At 37.1% G+C, this 25559-nt stretch overlaps 1 protein-coding gene across 3 annotated transcripts in view; it reads left to right on the top strand.

Moving 5' to 3' along the window:
- The window catches only part of LOC306852398 (putative JmjC domain-containing histone demethylation protein 2C), a 169972-nt gene that overhangs the window by 57705 nt on the left and 86708 nt on the right, over positions 1-25559 (top strand). For all 3 annotated transcript variants that reach the window (XM_079389162.1, XM_079389161.1, XM_079389163.1), the window contains exon 2: positions 23423-23587. In XM_079389162.1, the coding sequence (XP_079245288.1) occupies positions 23423-23587 (165 nt within the window). The remainder of the gene's footprint in view (positions 1-23422; positions 23588-25559) is intronic.

Below are 25559 nucleotides of genomic sequence, written 5' to 3' on the forward strand. Positions count from 1 at the left end.
ATATGGTGACCTGCTGCTACACACAGAAATCCGATGGCTCAGCAGAGGACGAGTTTTACTTTGTTTTTTGTCACTTTTGGGTGAAATAAAAGAGTTCAAGCAGACTTGAAAAAACGACTTGAACTGCCAGCTGCAAGGCAAAGGTAAGACTGTTGTTGCATTTAAAGCCAAGATGAACATTTTCTCTGTGGATTTACAGAGAAAAAAGGTGCTGCACTTTCCCTCTGTGCAGGCGGTGCTGAAAGACAATGCTTCATCTGAGACATTTGACAACGTTGCAGAAAAGTACTGTGAAGTCATAAACAGACTTGGGCAAGAGTTTGAGAATAGGTTTTGTGACCTTCATCAGCTTGAGCCATGTGTGTCGTTCATTTCCAATCCTTTAATGAATGTGGACACAACATGGTTTGCTGAGCAACTAAGTGCAACGTTCAACTTGGATGCTGGACAGGTGGAGATTGAAATCATAACATTGCAAAATGACCTCCACCTCAAAGCCTACCAGGCTGCACCAAACTTTTGGTCCTTGTTGACACAGAGAAGTACAGTGGAGTATGCACAGCAGCTATGAAGGTTGCTAGCCTGTTTGGTTCAACCTATCTCTGTGAATCAGCGTTTTCTGACATGAACTTCATCAAGAACAAACAGAACACGCCTCACTGATGCACATCTGAAAGACTCACTCACAGTTGCATTGTCAAGTTACACACCAGATTACAATACACTGGTGAACAGCATGCAATGCCTGTCTTCCCACTAAAAAAGAAACAGATACCAGATGTTGTCAGTGGCAACATGGCAGTGCCATGGCGAAGTTGAATTAAAATAATGAAGAATTGTGTTCAATTTAAAAAGTGTTTTAAAAAATGCCACAGATTTGGTCATTAGTTCAAAATGTGACAAGATTTATTTAAAAATATGTAAGTTGATTTTTCTAACATTACATAATTGATAACTTTTTGAAGCAACATAGTTCATGATTTGTTAAAAGGGTTTGTTAGTGGCTAGTGAAAATGGGACATTTTCCTATGAAATGTAGTGATGTAAGTAATCATCTAAAAATGTAACAATTACTGAGATTAAAGTTCTGAATATTGATATCGGTTTCCCTCCTTATTGTCATTGTTGCTAATTATTGTGAGAAATAATTTACGTGATTAGTGTCTTCACATAGATGAGTATTATTAATAATGTATAACTAAAGGCAAACTGAGCAAATTTGTTATTTCAGAAGAACTGGTAGCCCTTCGTATGACTCAGTACCCATGAAGTAGCTCTCAGTTTCAAAACTGGTGACCCCTGACTTAAACAATGATGGACAATTTTTAAAATTCCTGAAAATGAATGGGGAACAGTACTTTCAGTACCAAGGCCACTGAAAAAGTGCACAGACACTAATGCACTCTATTAAACATAAAATTCACTTCCTGTCTCTACTGGCACATTTTCTCTTACTGAAGAGCTTTGTGCTGATTTTGGATGGTTTGCAGATTGTTTCTCACTCTTTTTGCATATCTCTCTTTCTCTCGTTCTGTCGGTTTTCTTTTATGATAATGTAACATTTTAGTGATTTGATGGACGTTGTTTTGCAGCTCAGTCAGCTTGAGTAAATCAGATTAAATTTGGGCAGGAGGGCCATTATGGAAGCAGAAGAATGCCAATAGTTTTTGAAACATAAAGCATGCTGAATTCCACAAATCGAAAAAAAAGATGCATTGCAATCAACAGTGCTTGCATTTTAATGCCTTGTATTTCCGGGGCTTGCATTTTTAGGTCCTGAAATTGAACATAGTTGTTTATTTAAACTGTGAATATTTCAATTCTAAATATTTCACACACATTTTCATAATTAAAAATTCAATAATTCATATTCACCTTACAGAATTCACTTCCAAAATATTCAGTCTGTTTAAAAATGCGATGTATAATATTCGACAGGCAAATTTCGGTCATTTTATTTCACTTTCCGAATTCGCTGCCACAAATTCAGTGGCTAAAATTTGGCAGAAAATTCGGCATTGCACATCCGGGACCCGCAGGAATAGCAGTAGAGCACCGATGCATGATCTCCAGCTGATGTCAGCCGCTCACCAGCAGGTGGCACAAGCGGCTGTTGATGAAGGCCATTCATTCACAAAAACTGATTTGCAGAAATGGAGCAAGCTCTAAGTAGAAGTTTTGATTATTTTTAATTCTTTATTTCGGTTGCTTAGTTTCTGTAACTTTGTATCATGGCTTGTGTGACTGTGCTGTAATACTGGGGTCCCCCGTCACACTCCAGCATCCCCCGATGACGCGTAACCGCCTCAGTGATATAACTAATACAGTGATACAAGACCTCAGATCTCAGAACACACTTTACTGATGATTATGCCAACTATATCCACAGTGAAGCAGATGTGGAATATGAACTAACGCGCAAGGTTTCACACTGTTTCCCGCAGAAATCGGTTAAAGAAAACGCATAGCAATGACAGCTATTATTAGGCTTGCTTGAGATCAAAGGCGGATATCGCGTTATTCTCACTCATGTGCTGTGCTGCTGATAAACGTGATATAATTTCAGTTCTGTTGTTTTTATATGTATATAAATATGATGAACAAGACACTCAAAGTGCTTGCTATAATCCCATACGAAACAAAGGCGTATTTATCATCCATTTCTACTTTAATACAAATTTTTATAGAAATATGACAACAATAACATCTCACACAGAGATCGCACTGTCATAGTGTTTGGGAATATTCAAGAATAATTTAAAATACACAATCACAAGAAATCAGATAAAAAAATAAAATAAATAAAACATTTTAGCAGAGAACGCAGCATCACAGTTGTGTGAACAAATGAGCTGCGTCTCAGTCAGTCGTTTCCCATCATGCTTTTAGAGCACAGTCGGTGGAGAGCAATCCGACAGCCGCCTCGTCGTCCCGAGAGTTTTTTGGCACACTTCAGCATGACATCAGAACAAGGCGGAGTAACTCGGACACTTTTTATTTATTTATTTTAAAATGAGTTTATGGTAACTATTATTTATTTGTTTTTCTCTTTATATTTCTTTTTTGTTATTACTATTATTTAGGTATTTACTGTTTTGTATTCTGGCTGTGTATGTATTTTATTGCTTTGACTATTTCCCCTGTGAATGTTATATGTTTAATAATAAAAAATAAAAGTAAAAAAAGCTTGGACACTTTTCTAACTGGCATGCGTCTCGCGGTGATCACGGTGATGCAGAGTTTGCTCATCTCAAACAAGCCTATTAAAAGACCAAACTCAGATCTTACTGATCATGCAAACAGATGAGGATATGAACGCAAGCTACTGAACGCACAACACCGCACGTTAATTTCCCATAAAGAAAACACTTAATGTGGTGTGTTGCCTCAGTGATGATTAAATTCAGCATCTAATTAATTAAATTTGTTACTGTATATTATGTACATTTAAGCAGATGAGCCTAGAATATAAGCCCCACAAACAACAAGTTTCAGCAAACTTTTTTTCTCCCACAGAAAACCAAGCGCGGTAGTTTTAGGTTTGATATTCGCCTAGGCTGCTTTAGGGACCGTCTGCACATTTATCTCACAGTACAAAACGTAATAATTTATTTAATTTAAATGTAATTATTAAATTTCAATAATTTATTCAAATTATTATTTATTCAAACATGTTTACAGTAAATGAATAATTTACTCAAACTGACTAAATAAATATTGCAAGTATCTCACCTTAGACAATACTTTCCCTAAGTATGTACACTACACAAATATTTAAGAAAAAATTACAGTAATTCACCAAAATGTAATTTTCCTGCTCCAAATGTTGTTACTAGTAACCAGACTGACTTACTACAGTTGAAATTTTGCCAACATCTTCCTCACTGTACATGCAGTATATAATTCTTAAGAAATTACTGTAATTCACAAAGCTTTTTTTTTTTTTTCTCCAAAGTTTGTAGTACATTCCTAGTGACTAGACTGACTTACTATAGGTGAAATTTTGCTAATACCTCCCTTAATGTGCATAAAGTACATCGATATTTTATATTACAACCTTTGGAACATGTACAATTCCTTTTTTGGGTTTTTACTGATTTTGTTTTGTTTTTGTTTTAAATAATTGTAAATTGTACATACAGTAAGGGAGATATTGGCAAAATGTCAACCCACTACAACCTGTGGAACATGAAAAACCCTTATGTAGTTTTTTCAAAAAATATATTTGTGTACTGTTCATACCATAAGGGAGATATTGGCAAAATCTAACCTGTAGTAAGTCAGTTTTGTACCTAGCAACGTACTACTGTTGGGACATGAGAAAAAAAAAAAAATCTTTCCAGGGATTTATTTTTATATGTAAATAATTGTGTACTGTACATATATAAAAAGGGCGGTATTGGCACAATCTCATCTGTAGTAAATCACTATGAGCAATACAAGCTTTACAGTTTGAAAGCGTGTTATTTTAAATGTTAAGTCATTTGAATTTAAATACATTGGACGTTTTAACCCAGTCGGTGGAATTGTCAGACGGCCCTTACGTTCGAAAACGCATCAATGCTTTCTCCGGTTTACATTTGCAGCAACATACACCTAGGTGGTTTTGAACTCCTTTTTTATGTCGATTATAAAGTGGTTGCTTACTGTTAAAACTAATCGTGGTATTGATATATTTGTAGGACTGTCGACTCTATAGATCAGTGGTAAGGGAAAGCAACGAAAATGCAGCGTGTTGCGTTCTTCTGACCTCATCTGCTTGCCTGTATATAGTTGGCATAATCATCAGTAAAGTGTTCTGAGATCTGAGGTCTTGTATCACTGTATTAGTTATATCACTGAGGCGGTTACGCGTCATCGGGGGATGCTGGAGAGTGACGGGGGACCCCAGTATTAAAGCACAGTCACACAAGCTATGATACAAAGTTACAGAAACTAAGCAACCGAAATAAAGAATTAAAAATAATCAAAACTTCTACTTAGAGCTTGCTCCATTTCTGCAAATCAGATCTTGTGAATGAATGGCCTTCATCAACAGCCGCTTGCGCCACCTGCTGGTGAGCGGCTGACATCAGCTGGAGATCATGCATCGGTGCTCTACTGCTATTCCTGCGGGTCCCGGATGTGCAACGCCAAATTTTCTGCCAAATTTTAGCCACTGAATTTGTGGCAGCGAATTCGGAAAGTGAAATAAAATGACCGAAATTATACATCGCATTTTTAAACAGACTGAATATTTTGGAAGTGAATTCTGTAAGGTGAATATGAATTATTGAATTTTTAATTATGAAAATGTGTGTGAAATATTTAGAATTTAAATATTCACAGTTTAAATAAACAACTATGTTCAATTTCAGGACCTAAAAATGCAAGCCCCGGAAATACAAGGCATTAAAATGCAAGCACTGTTGATTGCAATGCATCTTTTTTTTCGATTTGTGGAATTCAGCATGCTTTATGTTTCAAAAACTATTGGCATTCTTCTGCTTCCATAGGCCATGCTGTAAGCGTCTCCCCTATTATTTATGTGAGTAACATAGAAATGGTCTGCAGGAACACACAAGCATGTGTGGAGGTGTGGGGGTTAATCAGTGCTGAGGTCATCAGAGGGAGATGGGAATGGATGGCTTTCGGGGGCCTGTGGAAATCCCCTTCCTTTAGCTGGAGCACAGCACATGAGTGATGCTTTCTTTCACGCCTGCTCATGTGAGTTGCATTAGTGTGCACACACACACACACACACACACACACAGTCACACATTCCTTCAGTTTCCAGCACTCACAAGTACTCCCCTCCCCACCATTCTTTCTCTGTTCTCTATGTGCATTCGCTTCTGTTCTCTTGTTTTTTCTCTCAATTATTCTTAGGAAAGGACATGTAGGAAACAGAGCCTGTTAAGTCTGAGCTCTCACACCTGGAGCCATAAATAGAGCACAATAGGGAACACCAACTTGTTTTTGTGGCCTTGGTTCTGGACGTCTTTTTTCTCATTCATTTTATCGGTATGGAACCAATAAACAGTTGTTTTAAAGCAAGAAAAAGGAAAAAGACTAAACAAGACTGTTTAAATGAATGAATGAATGAATGTTATCAAGTGCTCTTGATGTTCCAGTGATTTTATCTCCGTTGTGTTAATATTAAATACGATATTTTAAAGAATGTTGGTAATCAGACAGCTTTGTTGACTATTTGACTTCCATTGTACAAATCAATGAACACTGAGACTTTTCTCAAAATATATTGCATGTTCTGCAGAAGAATGGTTAAGAACAACACAAGGGTGAATAAATAATCACAGAATTTACATTTTTAGGTCTGTTAATTATTTTTGTTCTAAAATGAGAGAATGAAATACTCATTCCATCCAATAAAACGTTGTGAATGACTTAACCACAATGACTGTGCAATTGTTGACTAGAGGTGGTTGATATGATCAAATATATATAAATATAAATATATATCACAATATAGATATTTGAGTTTTTTTTTTTGGCAAAGACATAATTAATATCAAAGACAAATTTTTGTTAAGATCAATGGCAAATACATCAGTATAGTAGGCTGCCATCACTTTAAGACCAGATAAATGGATGCAGTGTCTTTGTGATTACTTGCCAAGACGGTAATTTTGACAATTCTGTGTGTAGTAAATTGTATAAAACTGCAAAAGCTGTGAAAAAGCACTGAATGGAGGCAGCAATCTGCTGAGTTGAAGTTTTTGTTTCTATGGTAACAGTGACGTCTCTGATTAGTGAATCTCTCTTCAGGATTATGGGTAAGGAATTTTTTCACAGGGAAATTGGCTTGTTTTTAAACACCAATTCATACTGCTTTGAGTTTTAATGACTAATTATTTAGTGTGGATGTCCAGTATCACTGGTTGCAATTGCTTATACTAAGTTTAGTAAACTACACAAACAGTTTGCTTTATGCTTTATGGTTTATAGCTTTTTTCCTCTAATGCTGTCTTTCATCTGTGTGCCTCACCACATTCTTTTGCTTTTCAGTGAAAATCAAGTAAAATCATACAGAGTGCTTACAAAGAAAGAAGATGAGCATGTGTCTGTCTCTTCAGTGGCCTTTTGTTCCTTGTTTCTGTCTGCATTTCTGCTCAAGGTGCTGTTGATGTCAAAGTGCATGCTCTAGTGAGAGTGTGACATGCACTTCTCTTATGTAAGTGCAGCATTATCTCTATAGTATCAGCGAGACGGTGAGGATGTGTCTCTTGATGGCTGTGTTTGCTGCGGTCCGGGAACTCTGAGCTCTATGGCTGATAGATAAGCTCAACAGACTTGACCTACTTTTGTTTGTTTATTTTGGGACGCTCCCTGTTTCTCTGGTCACTGTTTGTCTACAGCGAGACATGTTGTTTCGGGTGACATGTGGGACAGTGTCCTCAGCTGTTTCATGTGGTGTTTGTTTTTGTTGCATGGGCTCGGTCCATCAGATGAAAGATCATTTGGATAGCTTGTTATTCAATAATAATGTTTTATCGATGAGAGGCCTGACATCATTTATTCTGTGTGAAAGTGACATCTGAGTTCCTTGGCAATTTATTTTATTTTATGGCTCTGAAATCTCATTTGTTGAGCATTTTTGAAGCCATTGAATTCACCAAATGCAAATATTACCAATATTATTACACTACATTGCTTGGCAACTGTAAAAAGCCTAAAGTAAATGACCTTTTACTCAAAGACAGAATTATTGTGGTTTTTGGTGTTTTATCTAGTTTTTTTTGTAGATGTATGTATTTAAAAGTTTGAAAACAATGAACTCATAGGGATATTTGCATAGTGAATTGGAATTGGCAATTTGAATTTGATCTGAATTGGGAATTTCTGTGGGCTTAAAACTAGTGCTATTCTTTTGCTGCCCTGCCTTGTGGAAATGCAAATCTGTATTAAACATTAATGTCTTTTGTTGTGTGTTTGAGAGGGTCTGTTTCTTCTTCTGAAGGACATCTGACAGCATTTCCTCCACAGTGTCTCATCTGCAGCTGAGCTCAGCAGCGACCAATCTTGTTGACCAATCTCTGTTTTCATGTGGGAGGAAGAAAGTGTGTGTGAGGCCGTGCTTTAGGTGGTAAACAAAGGCATTTTTTTAATCTGGAGAAAGTACGGAGCGTGCTCTTGCTGCAGCTCTTCCCTCGGGTCACGGCAGAGCGCTGTTTTCTCTCCACACATAGTTGTGTTTGTTGTTATTTTTGTTGCGCTGTGTCTTTGTCAGCGGGTTTGTAGACAGGAAGTACAGTGAGTTGAGGTTTGTTAGATAAAATCTTACAGCTGAAGAGATTTGTGTGTGATGTGATTTCACCGTGGAGTCTGAATAGAGCACGCAGCTCGTAACCGTTCGATTCCTGGTTTGCATGCTAATACGCCAGATGGGAATTAATGTGGTGAAATTATGTATGCACGTCCTGTTTATATCTTGAGCTGTTTTAGTTTAGGAAAAAACCCTAAAATGAAACCAGAAAAATCTGTTACAATTAAAAGAGCTCTCATGTGGTTAGCAGTCTTGCACAACAAGCAGTTTTCCGTAAGCTTTCTTTTGTTAGCTAAGATGCTAACACATGTACATGTCCATTTAACTGCCAGTGATTGTTGAATGATACGGTAAATGCCCTTTCTTCCAATGGAGTCTTGTATCAGTTATGTAGATGTAGCTATTAGTGATGTTAAAAACCCCATGACAAGGTTTGGCAAATGCGGTTTTCTGCCTTGTGTAGATGTAGTTCTTATTTAGTAAAAAAAAAAAAAAAAAAGTTTACATTTCAGCCACGAACCATGAGGTGCTAATTTCTATTGCTAGTGATCAGTGGTATTTGGGGAGGTATACAATTTACGTGAGTATATTGTATATTGACACGAGACTTCAATATAGGCTGCGTTTATGCTGAGAAAAAAAAAATCTAATCTACACTTTATTTTGTTTTATTTAATTTTTTATTTTTTTTTACTCACATCGGATACAGATTGGATGCAACACAAATCACCACTTCTAAATGTGGTTATAAATCAGATATATCCGACATATATCCGATATATATATATATATATATATATATATATATATATATATATATATATATATATATTTATTTACACACCACAAGGAGAGGATGACAAGTTTGTCTACAAATATAGCTTTTCTTAATGTTGAATTATGAAGCAGATGTGCTTGAATGAGCTTGCACAAACTCCCAGCTTTTTTACTGAGGCGGAAACTATACACTGACAAAATTGGTGTTTCTACTAGAAATTGCTAGTAAATTTGACAAATATTTACAAAATATCTGCACAGCAGGCAGGACAAAATAGGATATAGACAAAAGATCAGATCTGTGCATTAAGCCCCACAGTGTAAACGCAGCCATAGCCTTCTCAATAAATGCTGTCCATAATATTTAGAGCTGTTCAATAGCATTGAGCACCAAGGCTGGATCGCTGATGCTGTATGATGAAACAGCAGTGTAAACAAGAAACTGTACTGTCACTTTCCCCCAGGCTCTGAGGAACACAGGATTCTGTCTGGCTCGTGAGAGTGTGTGCGCGTGCATGAAAGTGACAGATGTAGAAAAGACATGGCGGTGCATGACAGGCAATGAGGGCACTGTGATATCTGCAGCAGCGCAGGTTTGCTCAACGTGTACATTGTTATTTTTGTCTCTTTTATGTTTAAAGGGATCAACACTAGGGGGACGGTCCCCACAGGCTATAGTTTGAGTGACATTAACATCTCATTTCATCATCTCCGTCGCTTCGTATTGTTCTCTGCTCACCGCGAGGATGGTGTCGACAAGACGATGCTGGTGCTTCTGCACTCCATGCTGCTAAAGAAGCTTTCCTCCACGTTAATCTGATAAAAGAAATCCACCTGAAAATATTACTAAATCTGCCTCAATCCAGCGCGCTCTCTCTCTCTCTGCTCCAGTGATTTGAAAGGCAGATTTCTGGTTTTGCGAGGTCTACGATCAGCGCTAGCAGAGCGGCGTCTGGGCCCGCAGTGATTGGACTGCAGTGGTCCGGGCCCAGCCAGTCAGGGAAGTCCTGCTGCTGTTAGTGAGGGGCAGATTTTCCAGCGTACACACTAATGCGGCGCGGTGAATGATAATCACTCTACTGTCTGAAGCGGCAGGGAGGACGTGCAGACGTGCTTTTAGAAGTCATTTATTGATTCTACACATTGACACATTAACATTGGATGTTAATCCCGTGGCAGAAACAGAGACAAATAGAGACATAATTAGCGTAGCTGCTGTTCCATCTAAGCAAAAAATTATTTGTTCAAGCCAAGCTAAAGAATAATAATAATGTACATTTGATCAGATATAACTGCAGTACAAGATTATAAAATGCATTATGTGAATGCTTGGCTAAAGAGATGTGTCTTTAATCTAGATTTAAACGTAGAGAGTGTGTCTGAACCCCGAATGTTATCAGGAAGGCTATTCCAAAGTTTAGGAGCCAAATGTGAAAAATCTCTAGCTCCTTTAGTGGACTTTGCTATCCTAGGTACTACCAAAAGTCCAGAGTTCTGCGACCTTAGGGAGCGGGTTGGATTGTAGCGTGGTAGAAGACAAGTTAGGTACGCAGGAGCTAAACTATTTAGGGCCTTATAGGCAAGTAATAATATTTTGTAAATGATACGGAACTTAATAGGTAGCCAGTGCAGAGACTGTAAAATTGGGGTAATATGATCATATTTTCTTGACCTGGTAAGAACTCTAGCCGCTGCATTTTGGACTATCTGTAGCTTGTTTATTGAACATGCAGGACAACCAGCTAGCAGTGCATTACAATAGTCCATTCTAGAGGTCATGAATGCATGAACTAGCTTTTCTGCATCAGAAACAGGTAGCATGTTTCGAAGCTTGGCAATGTTTCTAAGATGGAAGAATGCTGTTTTTGTAACATGGGAAATATGATTTTTAAAGGACAAGTTGCTGTCTAATATAACACACAGATTTTTGACTTTAGAGGATGTGACGGCGCATCCGTCTAGTTGCAAATTGTAATCCAAGAGATTCTGTGTATTGTTTTTTGGTCCAATAAGTAATATCTCTGTCTTATCTGAATTTAATAGGAGGAAATTATTGGTCATCCAATCTTTTACATTTTTTACACAATCTATTACCTTAGTTTAGAAGTTTCATCTGGTTTTGTTGAGATATATAGTTGAGTATCATCAGCGTAACAATGAAAACTAATCCCGTATTTTCTAATAATATTACCAAGAGGCAGCATGTATATTGAAAATAGAAGAGGACCTAGGACTGATCCTTGTGGTACTCCATACTTATGATAATTGTGATGACTCTCCATTTAAATGAACAAAGTGGTAGCGATCGGACAGGTATGATTTAAACCACCTTAAAGCCTGCCCTTGAATACCAGTATAGTTTTGTAATCGATCTATGAGTATGTCATGGTCTATAGTGTCGAACGCAGCACTAAGGTCAAGTAATACTAGCAATGAGATGCAGCCTTGGTCTGAAGCAAGAAGCAAGTCATTTGTAATTTTAACAAGTGCAGTTTCTGTACTATGGTGAGGCCTGAAACCTGACTGAAATGCTTCATAGAGATCATTTTTTTGCAAGAAGGAGCACAATTGAGCAGACACAACTTTTTCTAAAATTTTTGACATAAACGGAAGATTTGAAATGGGTCTGTAATTTGCCAGTTCATTAGAATCTAGTTGTGGTTTCTTAATAAGAGGCTTAATAACCGCCAGCTTGAATGGTTTTGGGACGTGACATAAATATAATGATGAGTTAATAATATTGAGAAGCAGTTCTGCTACATGTAACAACTCTTTCAGTAGTTTAGTGGGTACAGGATCTAATAAACATGTTGTTGGTTTAGATGCACTGATAAGTTTATTTAGCTCTTCCTGTCCTATAGTTGTAAAGCACTGCAGTTTTTCTTTGGGTGCGATGAATGAAGCTGAAATACTGGACGCAGTAGAATCTACATTTGTTTTTGTATTTCTGATGTTATCTATTTTATCAGTAAAGAAATTCATAAAGTCATTACTATTAAACTGTAAGGGAATAGTTAGATCGGGTGACGTGTGTTTATTTGTTAATCTAGCCACTGTGCTAAATAAGAACCTTGGATTATTTTGGTTATTATCTAGGAGTTTGCGGATATGCTCTGCCCTGGCAGCTTTTAGAGCCTGTCTATAGCTGGACATACTGTTTTTCCACGCAATTCTAAAAACTTCCAAGTTAGTTTTTCTCCATTTGCGCTCAAGATTACGAGTTTCTTTCTTGAGAGAATGGGTATAACTGTTGTACCATGGCGCAGTAGGTTTTCTCTAACCTTTTTCAATTTGAGCGGGGCAACAGCATCTAATGTATTAGAGAAGATAGTGCCCATGTTGCTAGTCATTTCGTCTAGTTCATGTGTATTTATGGGTACACAGAGAAGTTGAGATAAATCAGGCAGGTTATTTGTGAATCTGTCTTTGGTGACTGGAATAAAAGTTCTGCCCAGACGATAACGCGGAGCCATATAATTAATATCAGTAATACACAGCATGCACGATACAAGGAAATGATCAGTAACATCGTCACTTTGAGGTACGATATCTATATCGGTAAGATCAATTCCATGCAATATATTTAAATCTAGCGTATGATTAAAACGACGAGTGGGCCCGGTGACGTTTTGCTTGACTCCAAAAGAGTTTATTAGGTCAGTAAACGCAAGTCTTAATTCATCATTTGTATTATCAACGTGAATGTTAAAATCTCCGACAATTAGCAGTTTATCAACACTAACCAATAGATCTGAGAGGAAATCTGCAAATTCTTTTAGGAAATCTGTATATGGCCCTGGCGGTCTATACACAGTAGCCAGAGCAAGAGATAGGAGAGATTTCTTTTGTATATCTAACAGTGTAACATTAAGCAGAAGTATTTTGAATGCGTTAAACCTCCTGTATCCTGTTTTCTGAGTAACATTGAGAATATCACTATATATTGTTGCAACACCGCCGCCACGACCAGTCTGACGGGGCTCATGTTTGTAACAGTAGCTTGGTGGAGTAGACTCATTTAGACCAAAATATTCATTTGGTTTAAGCCAGGTTTCAGTCAGGCAGAGTACATCAAATTTTTCATCTGTGATCATTTTATTTACAATAACTGCTTTGGGTGCGAGTGGTCTAATATTTAGGAGCCCAAGCTTTAAAAATAGTTTTTGTTCATTTATTTAGTATTTTTCTGGTTTAATCACGATCAGATTTTTTCTAGATCCTGCATTAAATTTATATTTTGACCTCGCTATTCGGGGAACAGGCACAGTCTGTATAGATTGGACAACGCGGGTACTTCTATCATTTAAGTGGGTAGAACAAAAGACATTTGAGAATTGGCAACTGAGTGTAGTTTGGGCTCCTCCTCAGTGCATCCTATAAATGTTGTCAAGTCTTTCACACATTCAGTCTGTTTTTCTTCATTAGTAAAATGCAATTTTATAGGAGGAGTTGAATCATGTAGACAACAGATTAATACTATAGTAGTAAATAGAAAGATATAATGGGTTCACTTGCTGCTTTAACTGAGGTGCTAAAGAGATCGCGCCTGCCGCATTAAGCCTGTGTTATACTTTCAGTGTGCGCAATCCGGACGCATACACGGACAGTGTGGACACGGACTACTTGTATTTATATGACCAAAAGTGTACGCTGGTGGTCCGCATTAAAGAGCACCAAAACCATATTATTTGAATTTCGTTATGAATTTGACATCATTTTAAAGCTGATATAAATTTTCTTTTAATTTTAAGTGTAATATGTGAACATAACAAAAGATGCGAGCGCAAAACAATCAGGAACAAAAGTCCTTACATGCTAATTTTTTTGTCATAACATATATATATGTATATATATGTATATGTTATGACAAAAAACTATATATATAGTGGCGACCAAAAACTTCACTCGCAAATTAATATTTTTGGTCGCAAATGCAACCGTTTTAGTCGCAGTCTGGAGCCCTGACTGTTCTTTTAGACAAAAACAAAAAAAGATCAATTAGTAATTTTTATGTTCTAAATCCATAAGACTTTTGTTCATGCAATTTTGCCATATGAATTGGGCATTTTAACCCAAGTCTTCTGAAGAAACACAATCACTCTCTATGATAAACATGTTAAAATACGTGGAGCACATCAAATATAGTGAACAGAAGTTCCAGTCGTACTTGCTTGATGCACAAGAACAAACCTCACTTGTTCTTGTGCAGGCTCAAATGTGTTTGCATCACATGCGAGAACAAACTTTGTTTCTTGTGCATCAAGTTTAAAAAAAAAACAAAAAAAACACCTGTTGATATTAAACTTGCACTGCAACAAAAACAACTTAAAATTACTTTTTAATTGTCGGACAACTAGTTCTGATCTATCCCTACTCCTAAAGCATGCTGTGACTTATATTCCAGAGCAGCCAGGGCCGGACTGGGATGCAATTTCAGGCCGGGAAATCTTATACTCATCCAGGCCACGCAGAAAAAAAGGGGCCAAAATTGTACCTTTTGGGGTACAACAGCTTGTCACTGGAGCAGTACTCTTAAAAGACATCTTTGTACCTTTTTTTTATCCCTGATAGGTACATAGTAGTAGTAGTAGTAGTAGTAGTAATTCGTACCCTTAAATAACTGCTTTCGATTTGAATATATTTTAACTTATAATTTTTTTCTGTGATCAAAGCTGAATTTTGATCATCATTACTCCAGTCTTCAGTGTCACATGATCATTTTAATATGCTGATTTGTTGTTCAAGAAACATTATTATTATTATTATCAATATTTAAAACAGTTGAGTACATCAGGATTCTTTGATGAATAGAAAGATCCAAAGATCAGCATTTATCTGAAATATAAAGCTTTTGTAACATTATACCACACTATATACACTATACCAAAAGCTTGGAGTCAGTATAATTTTCAACATAATAATAATAATAAATGTTTTTTGAGCAGTAAATCAGCATATTAGAATGAGTCCAGTGCATCGGTTCTGTTCGAAACCGTTTGACGGAAGCGCGGAACAGACGTGAAGAGATGAGTGTAGTGCTGCCAGTCAAGACTAACAGATTTATGATTTATTATTGATTTATTATTGAATGCAAAAATCGGAAATGGTCACTTTGATACATTGAAAAGGCATAAATATACAATATTAATAAAATAATAATGCTACAGTGCTCCCGATGGCCAGTCCAGGCCTGAGAGCAGCCTATGTAATGCAATTAATGGCAAGCATGCAAAACATTCACAAAGTGTGCCCATTTGGATTTGTATTGAATGATAGAGGTATAGGAGTAAAAATGTATTTGTGAAGTGCATTTCCCACATTTTTGCTTTAAATAAATTTGTTTAGGCTATAATTTTTTTTATCATGAATGCTACTATAATTTATGTTTGTTTTGAACTTAAATTTTTCATTCCTGTTCTGTTCTGAATGCAATTAAAACATTTTTTAAATTTTTTTTTTTTTTTTGTGGAGTGAGGGGAACTAAAATCTTAAGTGTTTGTAAATGTTTTATTTTCCAGTATTTTACATTATGACTGAATGTAATAATACAATGTGACTTGTACACCGATGCGACGCATCTGTGTTTTTTCACTCAGCATTACAATTTTGACCCATTGTGACTTTTATAATCAGATGTGACTTGTTTTCCAGAAAATACGGTAGATTTATTCACCAGGGGTTTGTTTGTGCTACACAGCACTCTCAACGACTCCAATGGCCACATTCCAGCACTTGTTTAGCAACAAGGAATTTTGCAGCCTCCTTATTTTCCATTTTCGTGCATAAACCGGTCAAATCCTGGACGTGCCTGGCCCAGCCTAACTGCTTTTCCAGACCTTAATCTAGTTGTGCAGGGTTCCACAACCAGGCAGGCAGCTCTCATCTCCCCCAGCGTCTAACTGAACACAGTTATATAACACCCCTGCTGCCTGCATGATTTTGGAGTCCGTACAAGCCTCATCCCTTATGCATGGCCAGGCAGACCAGAGCTGACCCTCTAACTGTTCCCATTAAAAACATTCTCTCTCTCTCTCTCTCTCTCTCTCTCTCTCTCTCTCTCTCTCTCTCTCTCTCTCTCTCTCTCTCTCTCTCTCTCTCTCTCTCTCTCTCTCTCTCTCTCTCTCTCTCTCTCTCTCTCTCTCTCGTCTTGCTCTGTCTGTGTTGTCTGTGAGCTCTGCATATTGAATTAACCCTCCGTTATCCCTGCTCTGCTGTGTACAGCTGGCACCGAATCCATAATCAGATTAAACGTGGAGCCTGGCCTCCGATCGGTTCTGTAGGCCATGGCAGAGGTACATGTGGTGGCTTCCTCCATCTGGATACGAGACGGGGAGGTGTCATCTGTGTTCAGCGTTTCCAGACCCTTCCTGCTTTTGTTCTGCATGTTATCTCGGGTTAACCCATCCTGCTTTCATAGACTGTGCATGGGAATTTTAATGAGCGTATTGCTTAAATTTGCCATCATATGTGTTTTGATCAGTCTATATAGTGTGTGTGCTCTTCCTCACGCTTCTCTTGTAAACAGCAAATCATTAGTTTTGCAGAGATAAGTAAGATGGGTAAACCTGATCTCAGGTCAAATCTGATCCCGCATTAGATTTTCACTGCGGTTAACCTTGTGCTTTCAGCTTTACACTGCCCCTTTTCATCTGTAGTTAAACAGATGGGGTGGAACGTAAAAAAGCCCTGGCATCTTGCAGGGTTTGTTGCACCACAGAAGTGTTTGTCGGCCACTTCCTGGAACTGAAATGAAAGAAATAGTTACTTATGATCATGTCATCCTATATTATCATGACTCTGTCCAGACTGAAAATTGTTTACTCTCATTTAATCTCATTTGTGCTTCCGTATTTATTCAGACTTGCTGCATGCTGCTAAGTGGGGTTTTCTTTTCACCAAACCTGGAATATTTCAGAAGTGTGATAGAGATGATTAGTGAGGAACTGACTGAAATTTATTATATGACTTCAGGAGACTTGGAATATTGAGAGTATGCACAACTTTTTAATGGTGCTTTTTTTTTTGTTATTTTTGGAGCTTGACAGTGTAAACCATATTTATTAGCATTGAAAAGAAAGATTTTTTTAATTTAGTTATTTTTAATATAAAAAAAGTGAACGCTAGTTTCTCTGTTGAAGTGATACTTTTAAACAGCTGTATAGTCAGTTTATTTTGGCATGGAAGCATCTGTGCACATGACCACAGAGCGAGAAATGGAACAGGAATTTATGGAGACAGCACAGAATAACCTGCTACACAGGTTACACACACACACACACACACACGTTTGTTTTTGTGAAAAGTGGGGACATCCCATAGGCGTAATGGTTTTTATACTGTACAAACGGTATGTGCTATTGCCCTACACCTACCCTACACCTAAACTCACAGGAGACTGTGCATTTCAACTTTCCCCCCAAAAAACTCACTCTGTATGATTTATAAGCGTTTTGAAAAGTGGGGACATGGGTCAATGTCCTGAAAAGTCACCTTCACCTTGTAATACCTGTGTCATTATACAAATTTATGTCCTCATTTGTCACAAACACACACACACACACACACACACACTCACAATATTAGCATGACATGGTGAGGTTTATAGTACTGATCTAGTCTTCCATGCAGGAAGGGTTTGATTTTGTTCTTTAATCTTCTGCAAGTGGCTTCCTTTCTGTTCAGGTTGGTAATCAATCTGAGCAGCTCAGTCCCTGTTATTGAGGCGGCTTCCTCCCTGCTGGAGGGGCTGAGCTGTACCATCTGTCTGTGTACTGTACTTCTGTCCAGCAGCCCTCCCATCCTCCCTCTGCTTATTTTCAGCCGGATTCTTCCAATCATCTGCTGCATCCCTTTAGTTTGTCTTTGGATTATGTCTGATATTGTATAGTGAATATTCATGCCGATATAAATCATAAATCTGTAAATAGACTATAATGCCAGGATAGTAGAAATTATGATTCCTCAGGTCTATAAATAACAATTTTAAGCTGTTTCAGAGCAGATTTATAAGTAAATATTAAGATATATACTGAATATAATCAAATGGATGAAAAATATCAAACATAGGCCTACTTGTTTTAGCTATATCGATATATCATAATCATCATAGAATCTGATTTTCTGTGTTTGTGTGTTCATACATTACTAGTAGGACTGTACAGTTTGGCCAAAAATTGCCATTATATATCACTATATTATTATTAGTAGTAGTAGTAGTAAACAAAATAAAAAATTTGTTTAAGAAAGAGTGTTTAAGAAAAGTAATACCAATTTTACTTTACTGTACAACATTGAAATTACATTACTAATATGTATTTCTTAATGGCTTTTTTGTCTTAATTACTTCATTTTCAAACAGCTTTTTTTTTCGTCAAAAAACTGCATGGAGCCTTTAAAGCTTCTCTTTTTCTTGACAACAGCCGGTTTATAATCACGTCTCATTACAAGTTTGAAAAGATGGTTAGCATGTGTTGCGTTCCCACATGCACATCATATCTAATCCAAACTCATAATACATGCATAGATGAGTTTGTGTACCACATTAGTCTAACACACAGTGTGTGATTTAATTAAATTGCAGCCTTTCCTTTTTTGATTTGATACTTGCACTAACCATACTTAGTGATTTCAGTTTTATTGCAATGAAATATGCAACCCTAATTACTGAAGTACTATTAGAGGCAGTGGTGTACGCCAGCCTCTCTCTAATACCAGATCCTCATGCCTACAGGTCACTGCCTGAATAAACAGCATAAGAAGTAACTGTGCCTTACACACACACACTCTCATTTTGGCCCTCTGCCCCATGTCAGTTTTTAATGAGAGTGAATTTTTCATCTAGCCAGCAGCGGAGACTCAACTAAGAGGGTGGGTTCAGCAGAAACACAATATGAAGTTAATGTTTCATTCTAAGACAGAGAGAGGACGAATGAGGGAAGCCATACTCCTTGATCCCTGCTGTGAAGGGGATTGCGGAAGGGAGGGGTCAGCAGGATGGAGTGAGAGGGAGAGCAGAAGCCGTCAGTCACGTGTGTCACTGATTTGAGAAAGGAGATTTTAAAATAGGGATTAAAAAAAAAAACACTGGGTGGATTTTTATCATTATAGGACGGATGTGTACACACACTTCCAACACACATTTATGTTCAAACAACTTGTAAAGTGAATTTTGCATCCGATGACCCCTTTAAGTTACAGATTCTCAAAAATGTGGCAAAAGGGGGTTTTTCACAGCGATGCCATAGAAAAAACATTTTTGGTTTTGCACTATAGAATACGTTTCCTTGGATGTTAAAGGTTCTTTATGGAACCATAGATGCCAATAAAGAACCTTTATTTTTAAGAGGGTAGAACATCTGTCATTTCATATTCTGATCCAGATGTGGAGATGCTGAGGTGGGAGTGTCTGTTGTTAATGTGGGTCTTATGAAGGGTTATGTGCTGTGCTCTGCAAGGATGTGTGCATCACATGAGTTCATATGACCAACCAAAGCAATAGAAATGGTGAAAAAGAAAAGTTGGGATGGGAATTTGAATGCCAGCAGTATAGATTTTTATTGTACCCAGAAAACTGTCTAAAATGTCTAAATCCATAATGAAGGCAGCAGTCAGCAGATTTACACAACACGAGAAATGCATATCTTATAGTAAATGTATTCAACAAAATCCCAAATAATTTGAGATGCATTGTGAAAATACAATATCTGGACAACATCCCAATCCGGACAGGATTGAATTTTGCTGATCATCTCTATTGCTTTTTCTTATACTTGGGCTTTGGACTGTTTGAGCGATAATGGATATTTAATTGTGAATGTACATTTTCTTTATTTTTACATTTTAAATTACTTGTTGTGTTATCTACCACTCAAAGTGTTAAAAAAACATTAATAATTTCATAACACTGGTAAACACGAATCTTAAAATCAATTTTATTTTCAAACTGTTCATTATTTTATGATGCACTTTCAGAATTTAAAAAGACAGATTTTAGCCTTTTTAGTTGTTTATTTTTAATTTACTGTAGACAAAATAGATTGACTTAAATATTGGTGCAGCTTTAAATGATTGCTTTGATTCATTTTTAAATGATTTGTCTTGTTGAAGAGAGGTGTAAAATTCATTTTCAAATGGTCAGACTTATGATTTGGATTATAACAGATGAAAAATTCCATAGATTTGCATAAAAGGAGGGCGTCTTTGACTTGGGGCCAATGAAAGGATGTTTACACCAAGGATGATAACTATAACTATAAAACATTTTCTCTTTATGACTATAAAAGTGTCAGGCCACAAAACTGCAGCATGTGCTTATAATAAACAGAAAGGTATCATGTGTTGATGTGGATGGTAATATAGTTATCAGCCTAGTTATTTTTAGTGTGAATAGGACCCTTGAAATATCTGAGTGTCAAACTCCTTGGGAACTTTGTTTTGGTGTTAAATTGTTTTATTTGTATTCAGTCATTGGTCATTGGGTTACTTTAAGGACGTTGGACGTTGCTTCAAGCAATGCTTTATCAGTGGCTTTTTTCTTTAGCTTAGCCTGCACAAAATAGGGGGGTCCAGATGTGAAATCTGTCCTGACAGGTCTGTTCTTCACTCCTTCCCCTCCAAACACTCATTAGAGCCTCACAACCTCAGTCATGGCGAGAAAACCACAATAGTCAGTGAATCATTTCTGGTATGAATCCACATTATGAAACCCGCTCCTGTTACTGCACGTTGCTCAGCACTGGGGTTGTGCAATGTGCTCTGGCTGACTCACTCACGCTGATGATTCCCACAGCTCTCAGGACCAGATCTGTGCGTTTCAAATCATTAGCTGGGCGCTTTCTGTACACACTTTAAAAGTGTTGTGTGCAGGATCGTATTAGTCAACAGATGGACGTTGTCCAGTGCAGGAAGTGTTTTTCCAGTTGGAAAACAGGTTCAAAAATAGTGCCAAACCCTTAGTGCGGCTTGTTTTTTGGAAACCAGTTCTCCAGCCTATCACGCTACGCCCGCCTTACGCACACACACGGTGAAAGAGGAGACTTTGACAGGCCAGAAACATGCTGTCGTTGAAAACATCCAGCAGCTCAAACACGTTTTCCCTCTTGCCTCAGTGTCTCACAAACACATAAACGTCTTGCGCACCAGCTCCGCTTTGAATCAAACGGCTGTGGGTTGTTTCACAGTTGAGGACAACAGCGGGACTGAGACGTGATTTTAGCGCCATGACTGTGAGGAAGGCTGGACATTCAGTGAGTCTGCAGTGGCCACATCTGTCCATGAAATCAAACCAAAATGAGGTCATTTAAGGCAACTGAGCTTTGTGGTTGTGAAATTACACTGAAAGTTATAGAACTGTTTTCTGTAACAGTAAGTTGTTGTTTGACAGATGCTTTTATTAAAACACTATGCCAGGAGTTCGCAAACTGTTTTGTCAGCTGAATCCTTTCTATGTAAAATATTTACTTGAATTACCCTGCGATTGAGAGTTAATATTTCCAGAATTGAATGACACATTCACATATTCACGCTTAACTGATGTTGGTTAATGGTCAAATCAAATGCAAGTTAATAGATAAAAAAATTAAATAGTTTTTTAGGAAGTGTTTTATTTTGGGGGTTTTTACAGCTAGACTTTAAAGTGGACTCAATAACATTACTTTTACACTGGAGTTTTTGGGTGCTTTCACACTTGTTTCGATTGCTTCCCTTCCTCCTGCCCCCGCTGGACTGCGTTCATATTATTTTATTTGGGTCCGAAACGCGGTTCGTTTGCGTCATCAAGCCAGCAGCTGTTTACCCCATTGTTTAGTAATGATGGCATGGGAGAAGGCGGCAAAATGCATAAGATTGCTCTATGCACTTTTATGTATTTACGTTGTTGAACTGTTCGTTTTGTTTACAAAGCTTCAGTGTGTTACGTCTGTCATACGAATTTACTGCAAATGCTCTAAAGAACGCTGAAGGTGAACAGAAATGAGACATACAGCTTTCTGTTTGCACGCTCGTCAGGAAAGTGAGTGAAACACACACAAACACACATTTTGATCAAATAATACGGCACTAATAGCGGTTCACTTCTATGATTTGGTATGATTGCATTCACATCAGCAGCGAACCATACCGGACTTCACTTGAACTGTACCCCAGACCACCCTTTTTAAGCGGACTCTGGTACGGTTCGCAGATACGCACCCGATGTCGGAAGACAGCATTCGCATCATCCAAACGAACCGAACTCTGATGTCAATCGAACCCGGGTGCGCACCAAAAGTGCTAGTGTGAAAGAACCCTTAGAAAGCCAATTAAATTGAATAATAATTATTGTAATTATTAATTTGTTTTAATAATAAAAAAGAAAAAAAAATTATGCGATTTATGTAAATACAGTAAACCCAGCCCATGTTGCACATTAAATTCTCAGCACATGCAGATATGGAATTCACTGCATTTTCTGTGAACAGTGTCGCACTGAGATGCTGAAAACACTGCATAATAAAGCTGCTTATGTGTAAATGAGCACAGTGCTGCGCTTCACTCTAAAACACGCAGTGCATCAGGCTATATAGTTATTTAATTAAATTGCAGCCTTTAATTTTATAATCACACTAAGCTACGCTATATCTCAATGATCTCACAGCCCCATTTATTTATTTTATTTGACATTCAATAAAATTATTAATTAGGTTTTTATCAACTCACAAACCCCCAGCAGTTACCTTGTGATGTCCCGTTTGGGAAACTCTGCACTATGCTAATGTAAACACACGTCCTTGTAAACAAAGTCAATTATGTCTTAAAGTAATCTTAAACAGTTGGAAAAAATTTCACTGCTATCTAAAATTTTGGTGTTGGAACAACCTTATTTATTTGCATAAAAGGTTACATGGGTCAAAAACAATGGAAAAAAAAATAGCTATTATTATTATTTTTTATTATTATTATTTTTTATGGCAGGGCCATTGAAGTGTTTGTCTGGGCAAGTAAAAATGTACATCCACACAGTGTTTCTTTCTCTCTTTCATTTTGTTTTGATTTTGCACTGGAACCACTTGTATAATAGTACATCACGCAGCTTGTTTGGCAAATATTGGTTGTGCTTCAAAATGTCAGCAGCAAACAGCATCAAAGTTGAAACTGTATGGCAATTACAACATGGTGCACAAATACTTGCCTGGGGCTAATGCTAGATCTTGATGCTTCACTCATTAGAGTTCAATGCAGTGGATAACTTTGATGTGAATCATGTGAAAGTCCTTAATGTTCCATATCAATGCTGTTCCAACATCACTTGTATGCTTGTATGCCCTTTACACCATTAGGTTAACATAGGCCATGCAGGACGAGTGCTCAGAGTGTGACCCCTTCTCTTTGCTCTTTCTGCAGGTGTACGTTGAGTTTGATGACCTCGAGTGGGATAAGCGGGAGTGGGTCAAGGTGTACGAAGACTTCCAGATCTTTCTGCTGGAACATCAACTGGTTTGGGCCAAAAGGAAGGAGGGTGCCCAGCTGCAGGGAACAAAAGCCAAGCAGATCCAGTGGCCAGCTCTGGTGAGTCATTCCTCCCAAGATATTTGAGTCGGAGATGCGCTGTGCGTTGAGCTGCAGCTGTGGTGTATTTAAGATGGAACAATAGCTCTGCGGAGGCAATACAACGGTATCCTTTATGTTGCTGGGATGATTTGGGGTTTGGATGTCTCTCAGATCAATGGCTCATGTCTGACAATAAGATCATTATTTGTTTAGAAGGCTTGCTGAAAAGATGGAAAATAACAGAGGGTTTGACGCCCTTTAGAAGAGACGGAAAGGCAGTGAGCAAGAGATTGTAAATGTTTCACAGCTCTGACTGTTTTGATTATGTAACGTGAGTAGCAGCACAGCGCCATCTGGGCCAGGAGCACACGATAAGAGTTCAAAGAGAAATCCTAGTATGGCACACGGGATGGTTGTCATAGCACCCACACGAAGACTGTGCATGTGTCATGGTGCACTTATCCACACTGAGAAATCGTGAGTGACACATAAGCCCCTTGCTGAGCAACCTGGAAGTTTTTTATATGCGTGACATTTGCTAGCCTTGTGTGATTGTTTTTATATTTTCTTTTTATTTATTTGTTCCCTATTGTGTTTTAACTACATAGACATCTATTCTATTCATGCTGTTTTTAAAATGAATCTTACTTTGATTAAGCTAAGGTACAAGAGTTTGTGTTGTATTTGCAATACAGTTGAAGTGGCAACTTCATAACAATATTAAGGACACATATTTTCATTAAAACATTTTATTTTGTAGATGTCAGAAACAAATGCAATCTAAGGTTACTAGTTGGCCTTTACACATGCTGTGCAGGGATATACACTTAGGATTTTTTTTAATGTTTTTGAAAAGTTTCTTATGCTCACAAAGGCTGCATTTATTTGATCAGTTAAAACAGTAATATTGTGAAAAATGATAAAAAAATGAAAAGAAATGTTTTCTATTTGAATATATTTTAAAATGTAATCTATTGCTGTTATGGCAAAGGTGAGTCGCTGAGCAGTTATTACTCAAGTCTTTAATGACATGATCCTTCTGAAATTATTCAGATATGCTGATTTAATGTTCAAGAAATATTCCTTATTAGTTTTGAAAATGGTTGTAGCTTAATTTTTTCTTTATTTATACATTTATATTGTAACAAGTTTTCTACTTTAAATAAATGCTGTTCTTTTTTAACTTTCTATTTATAAAAGAATTTGTTGAGCAATTTCAACTTTTTGTATGAAATTAAACATGATTTTATGTCAGTTTAATGTAATTTAAGTTGAAATTAATTAGTTAGTAGTCAATAATAGTGCAACTTAGTTGATTATACCTAAAAATATAAGGCAACAACTGAACTAGGTGGAAAGTTTTAGTGTGTCACAGATTCCAAAAAAATATTAAGCAGCAAAAACTGTTTTCAACATTGATAATAAGAACCATTATTAAAAATTGAGCACCAGTAATAACTGATAATAACTGAGCAGAAAATCAGCATATTAGAATGATTTCTGATGGATCACATGAAACTGAAGACTGAATATTTGTGTAGTATTGTGACTTTAGTATAAGCTAGAAGGCATTGTTAGGCGTGACCGACAGCTGAATATTATGAAGATGCTGAATATTTTGCTTTGCCATCGTAAAAAATAAATTACTTTTTAAAATATATACAAATATATTGAAAAGGTTATTTAATTTGTTTTTTTTAATAATGGAATATATTGTATTTTCGATCAAATAAATGCAGTCTTAATGAGCATAAGAAACTTTTTTCAAAAACATTAAAAGGTCTTAATGATTCCAAACTTTGATCAGTACACAGTGTCTAGGTAAACTAGGTCATAGCTCTTTTACCATATTGTTTAGTTAAGCATGGCTGTAACAGCATATTTACTAATCTGCATTCAGGAGTGTAATTATCTGCTGTCTTTGGATGGGATCAGGGGCGTAGATTACGCGGGGGACGTGTCCCCCCCACTTTTTATAAAAAGTAAATTC

Source organism: Barbus barbus, assembly GCF_936440315.1.
Source record: "Barbus barbus genome assembly, chromosome: 32".
In the NCBI taxonomy this organism is placed as follows: domain Eukaryota; kingdom Metazoa; phylum Chordata; class Actinopteri; order Cypriniformes; family Cyprinidae; genus Barbus; species Barbus barbus.